We start from the raw sequence: 20473 nt of genomic DNA, 5'->3' as shown, positions 1-20473 counted from the left end.
CACAACAGAACCTCCAGAAGATGGAATCCTTCTGTATTTGTAATGAATATACGTAAAAATTCATAACTGTACAAGTAAAATGGGTAAAAATTTACATAGATTATACTTTAATTTAAAAAAAAAGTGGAGACAAATACATGAGCTTGAAGATACAATATGACAAAACTATGAAAGTGGTACCAGAATGCTTGAAATTAATAAAAATATTGGCAGAGTGGTTGAGTTTTTCCAAAAACGACGTAACAAAGTATGTGTTGATCTGTAAGACCTTTTTCATTTCAGAAGTTGGAAAAACCATACTATTGTTTGGATTTGTGACTTAATCATTTTTTAGCTACACGATCAGAAGCAAGTTACTTAATCTCGCTAAACCTCAGGTGCCTTCTATAAAAGAGGTATAATCATACTTGCCTAGAGGGTAGAGGTTGTCAGATAAAATTAAGGGCCTCTGGCCAAATTTGACTTTCAGGTAAATGAGTCATTACTTAGTGTAAGTTATGTTTGGAATATATTTATACTAAAATAGGGCTCCCTGTTTATCTGAAGTTCAAGTGTAACTGCACTGGGAACTGTGTCCAGTCACTTACGATGGAGCACAATAATGTGAGAAAAAAGAATGTGTACATGTATGTGTAACAGGGTCACCATGCTGTACAGTAGCAAAAAAATTGTATTGGGGGAATGACTATTAAAAAATAATAATAAAAGGAAACAAAATGTAACTGGGCTTTTATTTGCTAAATCTGGTAACACTGTAGAGGGGTTATTATGTCCAAGTGTTAACTTGGACACTGTCAGGCAAGGCATTCCCCCACCGTGGGGCATAAGCGCTCAATGGGGCTAACGCTGTTTTAACACCGGCCCTTCATTCATTATGTGTCTCTTCATTCTTTCCCGCGATGTTTAAATAAATCAATTGTACTTGGGAAGCGTCATCCCCGGAAGCAACCAGCCGGAAGAAAGCAACTGTACGGCAACTGCAAAGCAAGCAATTCCGCGCGGGCGCGGTCTGGATGCGCAGGCCCCGCCCCCAAGGCGCACAGGCCCCGCCCCAAGGCGCACAGGCCTCGCCCCCAAGGCGCGCAGGCCCCGCCCCCAAGGCGCGCAGGACGCGTAAATAAGACGTCGACGTGCCGGGGGCACCCGGGGCCTGACGGGATCGTGGCGGTCCGCGCTCCCAGCTCGGAACTGCGGCTACCTTTGCAGACGCTGTGAAGATGGCGACGTCCCTGGGCTCCAACACCTACAACAGGCAGAACTGGGAGGATGCGGTGAGCGTTCCCGCTCTGCCGGAGGGAGGCGGAAGGAGGCGGCGGGGCCAGGCCGCAGGCGGGCGGGCGGGGACGCGGCTGCGGCGCGGCCCGGGAAACCTTAGGGAGAAGCCGCGCTGCGGCCTAGCTTGGCCGAGGCTGGAGGCCGGGGGGCCGCCCTTCTGCGGTTTGGACCGGGAGAGCTCGGCCAGGCTTCAGGACCAGCCCGTTCCACTCTCGGCGAGGGGTCCTTTCTCCTGGCCCCGCCGGAAGTGCAGGCAGCGCCCCTCCCGCGGCCCGGCCCGGCCCGCGCTGGACCTCGGGTTCCTGCCCTGCTCCCCCGCGTTGCTCCTCGCCCGGCCTCCCGCCGCACCGCTGTGGCCGAGGTGGCAGGGTCTTCGGAGCCTGGCCTTCAACCAGATTCCCCTTTTTCACCAGGACTTTCCTATTCTGTGCCAGACTTGTCTTGGGGAAAACCCATACATCCGAATGGTGAGTGATGGCGTGTGGCACACATACATTTTGTGGCACTTGCACGCTTTCGGTGCTGTGTTTGTCTCAGCCAAGACGTGATCGTGCTGCTTTACTGACCCAGAGTGGGGGGCGACTGGTAAAGGACTGTCATGCTTGTTCTCTAACTTCGGACTCAGGACAGTCCTGTGATGGTAACTAATACTGGTTGAGCATTTACCTAGTTAACCAGAAGCAAAGAGCGATCTGTCTTTTCAGTAAAACAAGGAAGATGTGGAGCTGTGATGTAAATTCAGATATCCCGACTCTAGGAACCTCAGCAAATTAACAGGAGAACCAGGACTAAAATCGAGGTTCCCTGACTGCTAATCAAATGCCTTTTGGTCACTGCACCTTGTGATCTGTTCAGTGTGAGGTATCCTCTATCCCTGTAAATAAGGGTATAATTAGCAGTAGTTAACATTTAGTAATTAGATTAGGGCTGTGTTGCGCTCAATCTCAAAGGTATTGATTGACTTTATTCAAGGGATCAGCACAGGATAAGTAGTAGTTACCTTCTGACAGAACTTGTAAAAATGGCTTGGCCATGGCTGAGTTCTTGGGAGAGAACTTGGCAGCCGGAAGTGAATCTAAGAGTCGTGGTTGTGGCAGACTGGTGGTAGATCCATAAGATCTTGAGATTCACTTGTAGGTGATTAGGTTAGGTCTGCACCCCCCACACCGCACACACCCCATCTCTCCCTTTAAGAAGCCAGAGATTTCCAGATACATTTCTTGGAGTCCCTCTGGGGAAGGTGCAGACATCGATTTTTTGTCTTTCTGTAACTCATTCTTTTTTTCTCTATTTCAGACCAAAGAAAAGTACGGGAAGGAATGCAAAGTAAGTATGTTAAAGAATAAAGATTTGGGGCGTTCCCGTCGTGGCTCAGTGGAAACGAATCTGACTAGGATCCATGAGGACACAGTTTTGATCCCTGGCCTCGCTCAGTGGGTTAAGGATCCAGCATTGCCGTGAGCTGTGGTGTAGGTTGTAGATGCGGCTCTGATCTGGCATTGTTTTGGCTGTGGCGTAGGCCGGTGGCTACAGGTCCAGTTGGACCCCTAGCCTGGGAACCTCCTTATGCCACAGGCACCAAAAAAAAAAAGAGTAAAGATCTAATTTTATTTTCCTTTTCTCTTCAATTTGACGAGCTTTGACGTCCTTTATAAAAGTGAATGGTACACAGACGTTCACGTATCATGTGTAAACTGTTCACTGTTTAGTGTGAGGGTAGGAAAATGAACCGCTTAATATAAGGATTCGTCACGTGGTGTCGGTGGGGCTTTGAACGCCCTGAGATTGTATGTCTCATGTGTCACTTGACTGCACACGGGCATTTCACCTGAGAGAGGCGTGGCCGTCCTGAGGTTCCCCGAGGAGTGTAGGACACTTCTGGGCTCATCCCATAAAGGGTTAGGGTCACGTTGATGGTGGTGACCCTAGGATGGGAGGACTTGCACGATCCTTTAACTACTGAGGAAAGGTGTCAAGGTTTAAAGCATCAGGTGATATTTACAGAGGATCGCTGAGAGCTCTTCTGAAGCCTAGGTTCCGTCCCCCATGTTGTTAAATCTCCTGGATTGATTTTCCAGATCAGAACTGTTAACACTGGTTTTCTTTTGTGGTCCAGATCTGTGCCAGGCCATTCACAGTGTTTCGCTGGTGCCCCGGCGTCCGAATGCGGTTCAAGAAGACCGAAGTGTGCCAAACCTGCAGTAAATTGAAGAATGTCTGCCAGACCTGCCTCTTGGACCTAGAGTATGGTGTGTTTGCCTGTCCGATGGGTCGGACATGGTGCAGCTGCTCTAGACACCAAACAGTCCTCTTGTCTCCCACTTCGCAGCCCTTCCGCGGTTCTCACCCACTTTAGGGCGTCTGCCGTGCTCTGCTTTTCCCGGGAAGAGCAGGACAATGCAGGTTATTCCAGAGTTCTCCTAAACAGTAGGTGCTCAAGGAAAGGGCAGGAATGAATTAGCAGCGGCCTCACCCGCTCTCTGTAGGCCTTTGTGGCTGAGGTATGATAAAGGCCTTGGGCTCTGATGGGGATGTCTTTCTTGGAAGATCCAGAGGCTTTTGTCCACAAGCCCTACCAGAAGCTCTGGCTCACTGTTCTTTAGATTTCGTGTCCATTGTGTGTTAGGACCGAGGCATTATGTTTCTACTCTTCCAGAGTAACTTCCTTGGGGAGGGTTTTTTTTTTAACTACAGCTGACTTTCTTTGTGAGAAAAATATTTTTCAACAATTGTTTCCACTGTATAATAAAAGAGGAAAATAGGAGTTTGTATATGTTAACTTCAGAAAGTCAATGCTGCTCATCAGAGTCTTAGTCACTGTTGTTTAAAACTGTCTTTGTGTTTGGTTCTGGAATACAGTGACCTTCGCATGACTGACTATCCAGAGAATCTACGGGACAAACCTAAGAATAATCCTCTTTTCACATTTAGTTTCAGTAAATCATGTACTAGTAAAAGCTAGATGGATGCATTATGAATCACAAGTCAAATCTGACTACACGTGACGTTTGTTCATCCGAAATATCTTCCGAAACATTCATTTCATCAATTTCATGAAAACTCGGGAATTTGGACAGTATCTTAGAATGCTTTGTAGTAGCATTGGCCTGATGGTGCTAAAGATTTTGAGGTCAAAGGAAAGTGGCGAGAGGAAGCATGATGTGTTCTGTGCACATCCTCTGTTTGGATGTGGCTTAAATACATCTTGAGGTCTTTTCCTCCTCTCCTTGTCTTAGGCCTGCCCATCCAGGTTCGAGACGCAGGACTGTCTTTTAAGGATGACATGCCAAAGTCGGATGTCAACAAAGAGTACTACACGCAGAACATGGAGAGAGAGGTGTGCTGCCGCTTGCTTGGTGTGCCTTTCTAGTGACAAAGCAGAGCCTAGGAGACTCACTCCGTCCGTGTAACTCCTCCTTTGACCGTGTCGTCCTGTGTAGATTTCCAACTCGGACGGGACGCGGCCAGTTGGCATGTTGGGGAAGGCCACGTCCACCAGTGACATGCTGCTCAAGCTGGCCCGGACCACGCCCTACTACAAGAGGAATCGGCCGCACATCTGTTCCTTCTGGGTGAAAGGAGAGTGTAAGAGAGGAGAGGAGTGTCCATACAGGCAAGAGCCGAGCTGCGTTCTCAGTGTTTGCTCGCAGATGATGAGTCATCTGAAACTGCTGCTGCTTTAAAACGGGAACGTGTACACAGTCGTGTCAGTGTCGTCGAGCTGGTGTCTTAGGACTAGGGTTTCTACTTACAGCCAGAAACCTGTCTTCATGAGGAAACTGCCGCCTTAGATGGCCCGTCTCAGTGGCTTGCAGGGAGCTGCCAAGTCCGCGTGTGGTGCAGTAGTCGCTTTGCTGTCGGCTCTGTCGTAGTGATGAACGTTTTGGTCTGGCCATGGCTTCTAGCTGCAGAGGCCTCTGAGGGGGTGTCGGGGTGTACGTAGCCACGTTTTTCTTTTGCTTCACCTTTGTGCCTTGCTCCTTCCTGACCCGCAGGCATGAGAAGCCGACGGACCCGGATGACCCCCTTGCTGATCAGAACATTAAAGACCGGTACTACGGAATCAATGACCCCGTGGCCGACAAGCTTCTCAAGCGGGCTTCCACGATGCCTCGGCTGGACCCCCCGGAAGACAAGACCATCACCACCCTGTATGTTGGCGGTCTGGGCGACACCATTGCTGAGACGGATCTCAGGTTTGTGAATATAATTCTATGAGTTATCTTGGCTTTCAACTACCCTGAAGATTTTTGTCAAAACACGAGAAAACGTGGTAATTCAGCACAAGGTACATTTTTCTTTCTTCACATTAGTAAGGATTATACTGACTGGAATTTTCATAAAGTTTTTTTGGTTTTTTTTTTTTTTTTTGATCTTTTTTTGCCATTTCTTGGGCTGCTCCCGCAGCATATGGAGGTTCCCAGGCTAGGGGTCGAATCAGAGCTGTAGCCACCGGCCCACACCACAGCCACAGCAACGCGGGATCCGAGCTGCGTCTGCAACCTACACCACAACTCACCGCAACGCTGGATCCTTAACCCACTGAGCAAGGCCAGGGATCGAATCCGCAACCTCATGGTTCCTAGTCGGATTCGTTAACCACTGCACCACGATGGGAACTCCGTAAAGTTGTTCTTTGTGATGCCAGATAATACTCTTCAACAGTGCTTATCCCGTGCTCGTATTGGTAATGATTAGATGAGATTCTGTTTGACCTAACAGCCAGCGGAGTTTTTAAAGAAGTCACATATCCAAGTTTGATTAATTTCAGAGGGGAGGAGAACTCTGCAATTATGAAAACTTATGGTTTAACTTGGCTTTTTAAAGAGATTGGTATTTGGTCAGTCTGTGTCACTGTTACCCGTATGCTGCTTGGCTAGATGAGACGCCTGGAAAGGAGGTGATGGAAATGACCTCTTGCAGAGAGACGGAGTGGAGAAGAACTTGCCGGCTGTGTCCAGCCTGCCCTTGGTGGCCTGTCTGCATCAAACCCCATCTCAGCGGGCTGGACACTCCCTGGGGGTGCAGACTTTTTCCCACGTCCTCTTCTTTTTTGCAACCTTAGAGAAAATTGTTAGAATATTTTTGGCTCGTGAGCCATGCAGGCTGTGGTTTGCCAGCCCTTACTTAGGGTTTAAGGTCCTTAGGGAACCTGCTAAAGCCCCCTTTCCTCCTTGGAAAAACCCTGAGCTGCTGTATGGCCGTCACGTCCGCATCGCCTTTTCCCCTCGCTCAGTGCACACATCCCACGCGGGGGAAAGGTGTCGGGGAAACCACGTGCGGGTAACTGGCGGATCACCCTGGACCACTGCAGCCCTCGCTCAGCCTCCCGGGGCTGGCAGTGTTGTCACCTCCCCTTTGTCTCCTGTGTCCCTTCAGAAATCACTTCTATCAGTTTGGAGAGATCCGGACGGTCACGGTCGTGCAGAGGCAGCAGTGCGCGTTCATCCAGTTTGCCACCCGGCAGGCCGCGGAGGTGGCTGCCGAGAAGTCCTTCAATAAGTTGATTGTCAACGGCCGTAGACTCAACGTGAAATGGGGCAGGTGAGCACCAGAGCGCTTGAAGACGCGTCATGGAGATTTTCGAGAAGCCTCTTCCTTATCTGGGACCAGGAAGCTTTTGGTGGACAGCTGTACATAGGCAGGGCCCAAAGGAGTTTTTCATCCTGTCCAGCAGCCTTCCCGTGGCTGCCAGTAAGGGACCAGGACGCTGTTTCAGGGGTTTGGTGTAGTAATCCGGTGCTTTGAAGGCTCACGTGTTCTGTGACCCGCTCTCAGAGGCCAGCCGCACTGCTGGGGCAGGAAGGTACCATGAGAGCTGCCACGTGAATTAGACCTAGAGCCTCTCCTCTGCTGGCCGATTGTCTAGTGAAGAGGAAGAGCTGATTTAAGTGTGAAAGTGATGATTGCCCACAAGGGACACAGGTGAAACGCCCTGAATGTTCCGAGGTGGACCATGTTTCTGGCTCGGAGCCGGGGGTTCTGCTGATGGAGTGGGGGTTGGGGTCTGCTGACGGAGGAGGTCTGACATTGGAGCTGGGGGGCGTCTGCTGATGGAGCCGGGGTTTGGGGGTGTCTGCTGACGGAGGAGGTCTGACATTGGAGCTGGGGGGCGTCTGCTGATGGAGCCGGGGTTTGGGGGTGTCTGCTGACGGAGGAGGTCTGATATTGGAGCTGGGGGGCGTCTGCTGACGAGGAGGTCTGAGAGCCACGGCCCTCAGGTGCTTCCCGAGTGCTGTGCCGAATGCGTGTGGGTTACCTCCTCCAGCCCTGCAGCGATTCTAGTGAATGTCGAGCCCAGGTCCTTCTAGCTTCAAATCCTTGGCTCTTACCCGCTCTGCACTGGGGCACCTATGGGGCGCGTGTGCTGAAGAGGAGCAGGAGTGCAGGGACTCCGCAGGCCGGGGGAGGTGAGGAGCAGAGGCGTGAGGGAAGGGGGAGCAGCTGCTGACAGCGTGTCCGTGTCTCCCAGGTCCCAAGCAGCCAGAGGGAAAGAAAAGGAGAAGGATGGAACCACAGACTCTGGAATCAAGCTAGAGCCCGTTCCAGGGCTCCCAGGAGGTGAGTGCAGACTTGGTGGCTGCCTGGCCGCTCACCAGCTTCAGGTGCTCAGAGTGCCCTGAGGTGCCTGGGCTGTTAGCAGAGAGCCAGGGCTCGGCGTTCTCCCAGCAGGAGCTCCCGGGATCTCAGGGCGGTGGCAACCCTGTCCACAGTCGTCTGCTGCTCTCACCAGCTCTTTCTGTCTCCAGCTCTTCCTCCTCCCCCTGCCGCAGAGGAAGAAGCCTCTGCCAACTACTTCAACCTGCCCCCGAGTGGTCCTCCGGCCGTGGTGAACATTGCCCTGCCACCTCCTCCTGGCATCGCGCCCCCGCCGCCCCCAGGTAAACTTCAGCTTCCCTCTGAGGAACCGGACTTCCTGGGCCCAGGAAGATGGTTGCGGAATCCTGCCCTCCCACCTCCCGTCCTCTCTGACGTGTCTGAGGCCTTCGGGTCTGCCCTGTCCACATCTGCCCGTAAACCTAGTTTGTTGGCTTCCTGGTATTCTCTATTTTAACGGTTTGCTAAGGAGGGGAAATTGGCTAGTTTCCAGAGGCCAGAGTATGTGTATAATCAGAGTGGGAGTTTTGCTGCGGTTACTCTCATCTGTCGTAGTTTGTTCCCTGTTCTAAGCTAAATCCTAACGGGTGCCCGGCAGCGCTGTCGTTGAAAGTGTAGGCTGTGGGGGTGTGTTATTCCATAAAGCATTTACGACTTGCCTATAGCAAGATAAGGAGCTTGAACCAGAAGGTAAAATCATTCAGAAAGTCTCGTTACCAGAGGACTGGCGGGTGCACTGGCAGGTGTGCTTGGTCGTGTCCGGAGGCCCGATCGTGTCGGGGCCGGCAGGAAGCAGCCGGAGCAGCAGCGCTTTGTGCAGGCGCTGCTGCTCTGGCGCTGTCGGTGCCGGTGCGAGCAGCAGCGGCCGGTTCTCCCGGGCGGAGCTCCTCGCTCTCGGAGGCAGGTTCTGGCTCCTGAGCACTCGGGGCGAGCGTCGAGGTTAACCATCGCGGGGTCTGGCCCTCCCCTCCCGACCCGACGGAATCCCGTCAGGTAGGCTGGGCGGCTTTGCGAGGGAGCAGAGGCCCAGGCGACGCCCTCTGACACCTCGAGACTTGAGCAGCGGTTGGTTTAGTGAAAGCTGCCCGAGATGAGGGAAGGGCTTCGGAAGCCAAGGAAGTCCCACCGGGAGACCTTCCTCGCGCGTCGCGAGTCGGTGCACTGCTGCCGTCCAAAGCCCATCTCAGCTTGATTGCTGTGTGGGCGGTTTGGCCCTTAGTGAGATTCAGGGGCCCAGAGGTTGTCGGGAGAGCCGCAAGCCTAACAGATGTGTTCTCTCCCCCTGTAGGTTTTGGGCCACACATGTTCCACCCAATGGGACCCCCCCCTCCCTTCATGAGGGCTCCAGGACCAATCCACTACCCTTCTCAGGACCCCCAGAGGATGGGAGCGCATGCCGGGAAGCACGGCAGCCCCTAGCACGGTGTCGCCGCTCGGGGCTCTGCGGAAGAGAGAGCGCTTGAAACCCCAGTAAATGCATCTTGGAATAAACATATTTTTCCTCCCTTTGTAGTTTCCAAGGTAGCTGAATGTATTCAGATGTGGGCAGTCGGAGAACGACAGCCATGCTTCCCCGCGTGTGTTCGAAGGATCGATGGACCTGCAATAAGCTGCCGTTAACACATCTGGTTACCACTGTAACATTGCTAGTAAAACTTAATGCCTCTTCCCTTCCTGTGCCGGGGACAAGCCGCTGGGTGAATTGGAGTGTCCTCTGGACTTAGCATCTTGATTATATGTTCATTTTGTATCTCGGGGTTGGGGGGCGGGAGAAAATTGACCTGCAGTAAAGAAAACAAACAAATTCTGACCACTTTTATGTGCATCGAGTATTTTCCTTTTTATCATCTGGAAGAAGATGCCTAGTACTCACCGTGGGTTGTAGTGGCCTGAGTGGGATCCAGTGCTTCTGCAGCCACCCTCTCAGAGAGACAAGTGGAAGTGGCACCCGGCACAGCTCAGTTCTTTTCTCGCCCTCCTTTGCTCATTTGTTACCAGAGGAATCTGGCTGAGCGTTTTCCTTTTTGATGCCACCAGAAAAGACAAACATAAAGATTCCTTCTTACTCCTGCCAATCGGATGGAAACCGGTGTCGGGGCTGCGTGTCACTGAGGAAAGTGTTGTTTCCTAGGATGAAATTATTTTAAATATCTTAGGTAAAATGTGTAACACACTGAAAGGAAAAGCATTTTGTGTCTGAAAAGAAGACCTGGGACCTGCAGCTGGAGCCCGTGCATCGCCTATGGGGGTCTTCAGCCTCTCCTCTTGGTTCCCTGCTTCAGGCAGCGAACTCTGTGTGGTCTTAGAATATTCGGGTGTGATTGAATTGTAGAAGGCAAACAAACAAGCAAAACAAAAAGCGGATGTTGTGTTGTGGTTGTGTTTTTAAAAAATTAAAACGGGTCAGTTTTCCAAATGGCGTCGTCATAGGTTTATTTCTGCATTTCTCTTCTTTATCCTTGGTAGTTGAATTTGAGCTCAGCGGAAGTTAGGAACAGATTATACAGAAATCGGTTTTTGCTCTAGGACTGTTGTGATTCTGATCTCCATTCTGAAAGACCCAGGCCTTCCTGCAAAGGTGAGTTGGGGTCAAAGTGACATAATGCCCAGAAGACACCACCATGGAGCCTGCCGTGTGGTGGTTGACACGTGGTAGCTTTGACCAGTCTCAGGGATGTTGATTGATTTATCGCTTCTTTTAGGGCCACACCAGCACATGGAAGTTGCCAGGCTAGGGGTCAGATTGGAACTGCAGCTGCTGGCCGCCTGTTTCCTCTGAGCCACAATGGGGACTCCGTACATAAGTCATTTTAAAAGGAAACAGGAAAACTTTATCTACAAGTGCGTTTTTCCAGAAGCCAATTCCCATGTCACTTTCGTCCAAAATTATAGTTAGGAATGGATATACCCCGTGTCACCCTACTTGAGCTTCTCTCAAAAATCTTTTGTTGTTTTTCTCTGGAGGGCAGTAGCTTGCCTTTTTTTTTTTTTTTTTTTTTTTTTTTAAGGATTTAAAATTTATCTAGAATTATTTAGAGAACTTGATTTTATTTCTGGTAATACAGGTGTGAAGCAAAGCAGGGGTACTTCCAGATATTTTGACGCCCTTTTGGGTTTTTTCATGGTGGGGCTACTTTTAAGCATGTGAGAGGTTTTAGCCAGTTTGTAGGTAATAATGTGATACATGGTGTTTTAACAGTTGTCAGATTGATAAATATACATGTAAATATGTCTTACCAAGTTGCATATTCTTGCGTTTTTGAGGCAATTACAAATGTGGGCTACGGATACGTATTTTTTTAAAAGCCTAAGACAACAAAGTGTAGAATAGATGCTTAATCTTTCCTAACATTAATCGCAATTATGAGCGACTCGATTTGGTGGCAGCTCAGGTGCTCACGGCGCTCCGTTTCCTTTTCCTCCAGGACGCACAGCTAGGGCTTAGGCGAGAGGCTTTGCTCTGTGCCCAGGCCTCGTCTGTAAAACCGTCTCAGCCACCTGGTCCTGGGAGCTCTTTCCCCATCTGCTGGCTGCACGCACAGGAGGCCGATCCCGGGAAGATGGCAGAGCCTCACGGTGGAAGGAGCCTGGGTTCTCACTCTTTCAAGGAGAGCGTTGTGATAAGGAAAATTGTTAACAGTAAGCCCTTGAGGCCTGGGGATGTGTCTGGAACAGCAGCCAGTGTTGCTCTAACAGTAGCTCTCGTCTGATCTGATCGCAAAGATGAAACCTGTATTTGTTTACACAGAGTAGTGCTGATTTAAACAGACCTGGAGACCAGGTTACCCCAGTTCAGCTCCTCCCTCTGGCGCCCCCAGCAGTGTGACCTTGGCACGGCTTAACCCCTGTCTAATGACGGAAGGCCTCTCCTCCTAACCCTTCTGGCTGCTGCTGATATTTTGAGCTCCTCCCGCCCCTGCCTCCCTGGCAACGGCTGGTCAAAGGCAGTGCTGGCCCACCGTGCAGAGTGCACTGGGACATGTTTTGGAAATCAAATCCCTGACACGCCGTGACCTGAAATGAATGGCGATGAAAAGGGAGGAGTGTAGCGTGTCCCCCCCCCCCCGCCCCGCCCTGTATCTGGCTGGGTCCACTGGGTGGAAGGGTGCCTTCTGAGATAGAGGTGCTGGGGGAGCACAGTGAGCTTGGGAAGCAGGGGTGGTAGGAAGGTGAGTCTGATGAGGCATCTGGGGGGCCGAGGACAGACCGGCGGAGATGATCAGCCCGAGGGAACTGGAGCTAAGAGAGGCCAGGGTTTGGAAGCTGGCAGCCAAGTGGTGGCATCGAAGCCCTGGGTGTGGAATGAGATCCTCCAGGATAGGGACATATGAGGCCCTCAACTTCAGGGGCTCTAAGCAAGTTCCGAGGTGTCTGGTGTCGCTGAGGCAAAGACCGCCCTTTGAGCATCACTAGTGCAGGAGAGACCACCTCTAAGACAGAAAATGCTGCCTCCCCAGAGATCCTGCCGTCTTTCTCCCTGACATTTTATTATAAAACTTCCCCAACAGACAAAAGGTTTTTACTGTGAAAAATCACACCCACAAACGAGCCCCACAGTTAACATTTTGCCGTATTTGCTTCTTCGCAGTGTCTTTCCATTCCTTCCTCCATGCATTTGTCCGTCTGTTTTTATGCACTTGAGAGTAGCGTGACCTCAGCACACTCCACCTTCAAATGCATCAGTGTGCTATTAACTAGGACTCAGTGTTTGTTTATGAATTTCAGGTAAATTTTACAAAGCTTGAAACGCACAGGTCTTGAGTGTGCTGTTCAAGACATGTGACAAATATATGCACCTGTTTGACCCAAAGACTTGTCAAGGTGTGGAAGGTGACCCTTCCCCAGGAAACTCCCCGAGCTTCCCAGTCGATACCCACTTCCCGCCAATATCCAGAGGCAACTTCTGGTCTGATATTTTCACCATACGTCATTTTACTTATTTAAACACTATATAAACGGAATCGCACCGTTTGAACGCTGCGTGTCCGGCTTCTTTCCAACGTTATGATGTTTTAAAGGATCATCCCTGCTGTTAAGAGGGTCATTTCTTGCTTTGAATTGTTGAGCGAGCGTTCCTTCGTGTGCCTACCGTGTCTGTGCGTCCCCTTTTTGCTGGTAGGAGTTAAAGCTGCTGTGAATCCTGGTACACGTGTTTCTGTGAGGATGTGTTTTTATTTCTCTTGAATAAATATTTCAGAATGGAGTTCCTGGGCCCCAGGACAGCTGCCTGTTTAGTTTTAACAGAAACGGGCCTTTTTTGGGAAAGGCTGTGCCGTTTCTTACTCCCACCAGCAGGGTTTGAAAGCCGGGTCCCTCTGCAGCGCCCCCCCCCCCCAGATGTGGTGCTGCCGAGGAGACAGCAGGGGTCTGTTGTGTCCTCAGTGATGCTAATTTGCATTTCCACCGTGACAGTAAGTGGGGTGCCTTTTCTAGTGCTATGGGTCATTTATTTGCCTTTGGTGAAGTATTGGCTTGAATATTTTGGCCATTTTTATTAGGTATCTATCTCTATTAAATAGATATACCTCTCTCCTAGATATTAGTCCTTTGTCCGAGATACGTTTGCAAGTATTTGTGCTGAGTCTGTGGCTTGCCTATTGGCTTTCCTGGATGATGTCTTTTGAAGAGCAGAGGTTGGTTGGTTGTCGTGGCCATACCCACAGCATCTGGAAGTCCCCAGCAAAGGAGGTCAAATCCAAGCCAGAGCTGTGACCCACACGGCAGCTGTGGCAACGCTGGACCCGTAACCCTCTGTGCTGGGTTGAGGATGGAACCCGAGCGTCTGCAGTGACCCGAGCCACGCAGTCAGATTCTTAACCCCCTGCACCACAGCCGGAACTGTAAGAACAGAGGTTTTTCATTTAAAATAATTCTGGTTTATTGTCTAATATACCAAAATCCAAATTCATTTACCAGCGCTGCCACAACAGAGTGTCGCAAGCTGGTGGGTCACACAACAGACATGATTTACCCTCTGGAGGCTGACATCCAAGGTCAAAGTGTTGGCAGGGTCGATTCTTTCTAAGGCTGTGAGAATCGGCTGCTTTCTTCTCTCCATAGATCCTGGCGTTGGCGGCCGCTGTGGCTGCTCCTTGGCTCGTAGAAGTGTCACCCTGATCTCTGCCTTTGTCTTCATCTCCGCACGGTTCTCCCTTCTGTGCTGACTCTGTCCACGTCCCCCCCCCCCCTTTTTTTTTTTTTTTTGGTCTTTTTACCATTTCTTGGGCCGCTCCCACAGCATATGGAGGTTCCCAGGCTAGGGGTCGAATCGGAGCTGTAGCCTCTGGCCTACACCACAGCTCACGGCAACGCCAGATCCTTAACCCACCAAGTGAGGCCAGGGATCAAACCCGCGACCTCATGGTTCCTAGTCGGATTCCTTAACCGCTGAGCCACAACAGGAACTCCTGTGCACGTCCCCTTTTTAAAGGACACCAGTCATGGTGGATTACGATCTACCCTAATGACTTCAGTTAAGGTTTGCTGAAAAGGTTTTCCCTTTTTGAGGTCTTTTGCATTTTCATATAAAATTTTTAATCAGTCAATTTCTACCAAAATATGGAACTATGATTGGGGTTATTTTTACTCTATAAATTGATTTGGGAAGAATACTGAGTCTTCCAGTCCAGGAATGGGGTGTATTTAATTGTTCTCTTGTACTTTCGGGGTTCAGGGTTTGCATGATCTTTATAACACTTGAGACTAAAAAATTTGTGACTCGTTACTGCTGTAAGTGGAATTTTAGAAAGATTTGTTTCCAGCTGTGGCAGCTAATCTCCCTTGGGTTTTTGTCTCTCACCCTGTCCTGTGACCCTGTCAGTCACGGGTTCTCTTGCAGATTCCCGTGACCATCTACGCAAACAGTGTTGCTGGGGCTGGAGGCCATTGTACTTGTTTTTTTCCAGTCTCGTACCTTTTCTCTCTCGTCCTGGTCTTACTGAGCTGGCCAGGCCCTTGAGTAAATTACTAAACAGAGCTGGTGAGAGTGGCCACCTTTGTCTTTCCAGTCCTCACACGACAGTATTTAGGATTTCACCATTAAGTGTGATTTAGGTATAGATTTTTTTTGCAGCTGCCTTTTATCAGACAGAAGTCACCTTCCAAATTTTCTGAGAATTTTCACCAAAATTTGGGTTGAATTGTGTCGGTGCTTTTTCTGTGTCATATGGTTTTCTTTTTCACTCTGTTAACGTGGTGAATCACAATGATTGATTTTTAAATGTGAAACCAAGCTTGTATTCCTAGGATATACCCAACTTAGTCACAGTGTGTTTTATTTTTATTTATTTCAATTTTTTAAGATTCTGGTTTCCAGTTTTATTGAGATAGTATTGACACATGACATCGTGTTAGTTTAAGACATTCAGCATGACGATTTACCAAAATACATTCAATTAACATCTGTCACCTCACATGGAGGTTTTGGTTTTTTTTGGTTGAGAACTTTTAAGATCTACTCTTTCAGCAGCGTTCGCATATGCAACACAGTGCTGTTAACTCTGGTCGCTGGGCTGCGGCTGCATTAAACCCCCGGAACTTCCTTATCTTTAACGAGACTTTTGTACCTTTGACCCTGTGACCCCAGTCATATACTGATCTGTACATCATATATTGATGTATTTATAAATTAATATATAGGTGTAACTTGTTTTTTGTGTCTGTGATCATATCAGATATTGGTCTGAAATTTTCTTTTCTGTAACATCTTTGTCAGATTTCTTCCGGCCTTTTAAGATATGTTTGGAGGAGTTCCCTTGTGGTGCAGCAGGTTCAAGATCCGGCATTGTCACTGCAGTGGCTCAGGTTGCTGCTTGTGGCACAGGTTTGATCCCTGGCCTGGGAACGTCCACATGCCATGGGTGCAACAAAAAAAATGTGGAAATATATACTTGGAAACATGTCTTTCCAAATGTATTTCTCTTCCTCTGGATGATATTCTGAGTTTGTGTAACATTGCTGTTACTTTTTCCTTAAACGTTTGATACAGTTCACCAGTGAAGCCATCTGGTCCTGGGGTTTTGTTTATGGGATTTCTTTTCCCATTTAGTTTTATTTATTGATTGATTTTTGTCTTTTTAGGGCCACACCCATGGCATATGGAGGTTCCCAAGCTAGTGGTAGAATCAGCGTTGTAGCTGCCCGGCTACACCACAGCCACAGCCACAGCCGCGCAGGATCTGAGCTGCATCGGCGACCTACACTACACCTCAGGGCAGCGCTGGACCCTTAACCCACTGCACGAGGCCAGGGATCAAACCTGCGTCCTCGTGGATGCTGGTCAGATTTGTTGCCCCTGGGCCATGGCAGGAACTCCTCCCTCTATTTTTAAAACTTAAAAAAACAAACAAAACCCCCTTCGGATGTAGAGACAAGCTGCCGAGGCAATAGGGAGTGGTCGAGTCCTCTTCCCTCAGCTGCCCCTGAGGTTACCGTCTTCGCAGGCCCGGCCCGCTTGTCACGTCGGTGTGGGGTGTGAAGGGAAGGGCGTCTCGAGGGGGTTTCGCCCTTTCCCTCCTGACCTCCCTCCGAGCCACCACGTGACATTCAGCTGTTCTGTCTCCTTCATCTCCTCCAACCCGTGACAAGTTCTCCCCTTTTCCATGTTCTTCCTGCTCTTGATAGGGTTTGGGGTTTTTTTGTTGTTGGTTTGGTTTGGTTTGGTTTTTTTGGCTTTTTAGAGCTGCACTCATGGCATATGGAGGTTCCCGGGCTAGGAGTTGAATTGGAGCCACAGCTGCCAGCCTACAGCACAGCCACAGCAACGCGGGATCCGAGCCACGTCTTCGACCTACACCACAGCTCACGGCAACGCCGGATCCGGAGCAAGGCCAGGGGTCGAACCCAAGTCCTCATGGATCCTAGTCCGACTTGTTAACCGCTGAGCCACAAAGGGAACTCCCCTGATCTTGATCGGTTTATCAAGGACGGGGGCAGCTCATTTTGCAGACTGTCACTCAGTTCGTATTTGTATGATGTTCCTTCCTGTCTAGACTGCAAAGAACTAGGGATTATGATTCAGGAGAAATGCATCATTTCTTTCCATCCAAAGAACTAGGGACTCGGGGGAATTGTCACGAGAGGAAGTGCCCTTTTCATCTCTTTATATCGGGAATGTATCACTGATGACTGAATGTTGACCACGTGGTTAAGGGGGTGCCTTTGGGTTTTTTGTTTTGGTTTTTTTTTGCCACACCCCTGGCATGTGAAAGTTCCCAGCAGGGATCAAACCGCCCCACAGCAGCAACCTGAGCCACTGCAGTGACACCACCAGATCTTTAACCCACTGCGCCACAAGGGAATTGCAAGGTGGTGTGTGCGTAAAGCGCTGGTTTTCCTTCCTGCGCTGCGCTCCTCGGCGACAGTCGCCACACGTCCTGTCTGTAAGCAGCAGGAGCGGAGTGAGGCTGTACCTCCCGAAAGGGGCGGCACCCACGGGTGTTACTTGCAAGTCTTCCCCCAGGAGGAAGATTGGTCCTTCCCCAGCATTCAGTTGTCTGTTCAGTCATTGATTTAGGTCGCTGAATTCATGAGTATTTACTTTACTCGGAGTTATAATCACCTCTTCTGTGGATTGTCTTTCCACTCTCTTGACAGTAGTTTCTGATGCGCAAAATTTTTAATTCTGTGTATTCATTTTTTTAAGGTTTCATAGCTGAAAATAATAAGTACAGTTGATTTAAAGTGATGTGTCGGAGTTCCTGTCGTGGCGCAGTGGTTAACGAATCCGACTAGGAACCATGAGGTTGTGGGTTCGGTCCCTGCCCTTGCTCAGTGGGTTAACGATCCAGCGTTGCCGTGAGCTGTGGTGTAGGTTGCAGACGCGGCTCGGATCCCGTGTTGCTGTGGCTCTGGCGTAGGCCGGTGTCTACAGCTCCGATTCGACCCCTAGCCTGGGAACCTCCATATGCCGAGGGAGCGGCCCAAAGAAATGGCAGAAAGACACACACACACAAAATAAATTAAAAAAATAAAGTGATGTGTCAATTTCTGCTGTAGAGCCAGCAACGCAGTCGCACATAAACGTACCGTCTCCTTCTCGTCTTCCCTCGCTGCTCTCCTGTGATGCTCTGTCTCAAGAGCTTGGAGAGAGTCCCCCCCATGCCGTACAGCAGACATTCTACAGCTCCATTTTTCTGTTCAAGTTTTTTTATGTTCATATCCATTATTTGTCTGACAACCAATCAACACTGGGAAAAACTGTTAAATCTTCTGTGATTATGGAATCATCATTATATAAAGATATTTACCACAATAATGCTCTTTTTGCCAGGAAGTCTCCTGTATCTGATGTTAGCTAGAACACCCTTCTTTGGGATAGTGTGTAACTGGTCTATCCTTTTCCATTTCTTTGTTTTACTTTTGTGTCCTGTTTTCAGAAGAGCTGCTCTGTGAACAGCATAGAGCTGGAATAACTTTGTATCCAACCTGTAAATTTCTATTCTTTAAGCCAATGGGTCTTATCCATTTGCCATAACTTTGTATCCAACCTGTAAGTTTCTATTCTTTAAGCCAATGGGTCTTATCCATTTGCCATTATTGTGATAATATGTATTTAAATGTTTTTGCCCCTCTCTCTTATGTCCCTTTGCTTGCTTTGTAAAAGTCCTTCCTGCTGTCTGTTGAATTGACTTCTCTGCTCACCATTGCTTCTCAGATGCTATATATTCTTTTTTTTTTTTTTTTTTTTTTTTTTTTTGTCTTTTTGCTATTTCTTGGGCCGCTCCCGCGGCATATGGAGGTTCCCAGGCTAGGGGTCGAATCGGAGCTGTAGCCACAGGCCTACTCCACAGCCACAGCAACACGGGATCCGAGCCGCGTCTGAGACCTACACCACAGCTCACGGCAACGCTGGATCGTTAACCCACTGAGCAAGGGCAGGGACCGAACCTGCAACCTCATGGTTCCTCGTCGGATTCGTTAACCACTGCGCTACGATGGGAACTCCTTCAGATGCTATATATTCTTAATGGACCTTGCCCAAAGCATATTCTTTTGTAGTTCTTTGAGGGGTTAGTGAAAACTCTCTTCATATTTATTTGTCTGAAAATTAATTTATTTTGCTCTCACTTCCTGAAGGCATGTTTCCATTATTGCTGTCATTCTAAAGTGTTGTCCTTTGCAGGTAATCTCACTCTTTTGTCTGGATGCCTGTGAAGTCTATCTGTGACTTTGAAGTTTGGCCGTTTCACTATAGTAGTTCTTAAATACAGCTTTAATTTGTCCTTCTCCTGATGGGTGAGGGTTGTGTGAGTTTGTGTCTTTCATCAGCTCTGGAGACTCCCGAGTCGCGGTAAATGCCAGCTGGAACTCCTGTTGCTACGACGGGATGTTGTCCTCGGCCTTGGCCTCTCGTATCTCTCCATCTCTCTCTCCTACTGTCCTTCTCGTTCCCTCTTTGTGATGCATCGTGGGCTACCCAGGTCACTAATTCTCTCCTCACGTACACCTGATCTTCTATTAATCTGTCCACTAATTTTTTAAAAGAGATAATTTTGGTAAAATGTATGTGTAGAGAAAGTGCACAAACACAAATGGACAATTAAATTAAATATTCAGAGGGAGTGTCTGTGTAACCAGTCGCCCAGAACCAGCAGTGGAAATCGCCCAGCTTTCCCCGAAGCGTTTTATCGTGTTCCTTCACCATCACAGGCCTTTCCTCCTCAGTTCCCCTCTGCTGACTTTCGTATTAAGCAGCCCCTTGTATCAGTGACCCGCTGGCCCCTCTACCTCCTTTCCCGACCACTTTGTGGCCGAGAGCCTGCCCTGGCACGTCTGTAACTGCAGGTCACGTGCAGCCGCTGCTGCTCTGTCTCAGGTCTGGTTTCCAGTGTTTGAGCTACTCTCTGCCCTTGTCACGTCTGTGTCACTGTTTGATTTTGTTCATGAAAAGAGCAAAAACAAGGTTGTGGCTCAGCGGCTTAAGGGCCAGAAGTTGCCCCTGTGAGGATGCAGGATCTGTTCCGCGTCTTGATCAGTGAGTTAAGGCGCCGATGTTGCCATAAGCTGCCGCATGGGTCGCAGACGTGGCTCAGATCCAGTGTTGCGTGGCTGTGGTGTAGGCTGCAGCTGCAGCTCCAATTCGACCCCTGGCCCAGGAATTTACATGTGCCACAGGTGCGGCTGTAAAAAGAAAAAGAAAAAAAGATGAAAACAGGAAAAAGTAGAGAGTTTATATGAAGGGCTCACTTAGCCCCCAGTTACATGAAAGGTTAACGACCTGCTTTTTCAGGATCCAAATTTTACTTGTTGAATAAAGAAGCAACATAAGAGAGTTGCTGCTGTGCCACAGTGGGTTAAGGACCCTACTGCAGGAGCTCAAGTCGCTGCAGAGGCGCGGGTTTGATCCCCAGCCCAGTGCAGTCGTTGACGGATCCAGCGCCACAGCTGTGGCCTAGGTCATGGCTGTGGCTCAGATTTCAGTCCCTGGCCAGGCAACTTCCATATGCTGCACTTGCAGCTGAAAAATAAAAAACAGATAGGGAAGCAAAACACAGAATACCAAATATTGTATGATCCCATTAAAAGACATATCTTGGTACTGAGGTATGAACATCCATGCACGTATTTATTCAGGCAAGTCCGGAATGCCAAAGGGACCAGG

At 49.3% G+C, this 20473-nt stretch overlaps 1 protein-coding gene across 2 annotated transcripts; it reads left to right on the top strand.

Moving 5' to 3' along the window:
* Positions 1-1141: 1141 nt before the first annotated feature.
* RBM22 (RNA binding motif protein 22) lies at positions 1142-10288 on the top strand. Of its 2 annotated transcripts, none has more exons than XM_021085032.2 (11): positions 1142-1271; positions 1689-1742; positions 2572-2601; positions 3392-3524; positions 4512-4612; positions 4716-4888; positions 5271-5471; positions 6655-6819; positions 7748-7836; positions 8025-8156; positions 9386-10288. In XM_021085032.2, exons 1-11 carry the CDS (start codon positions 1218-1220, stop codon positions 9490-9492), a joined length of 1239 nt encoding a protein of 412 aa, XP_020940691.1. In that variant the 5' UTR covers positions 1142-1217; the 3' UTR covers positions 9493-10288. The 2 variants fall into 2 exon arrangements, with proteins under 2 accessions (XP_020940691.1, XP_020940690.1); XM_021085031.2 differs by having other exon boundaries at positions 9161-10288.
* Positions 10289-20473: the final 10185 nt, after the last annotated feature.

Source organism: Sus scrofa, chromosome 2 (genome assembly GCF_054392235.1).
Source record: "Sus scrofa isolate SSC_HxYL_T2T_F1_AM1 chromosome 2, Sscrofa_HxYL_maternal_Yorkshire_Landrace_v2.0, whole genome shotgun sequence".
Classification (NCBI taxonomy): Eukaryota; Metazoa; Chordata; class Mammalia; order Artiodactyla; family Suidae; genus Sus; species Sus scrofa.
The sequence above is the reverse complement of the archived record's forward strand: the minus strand, read 5'-3'. Positions and strand labels throughout refer to the sequence as shown.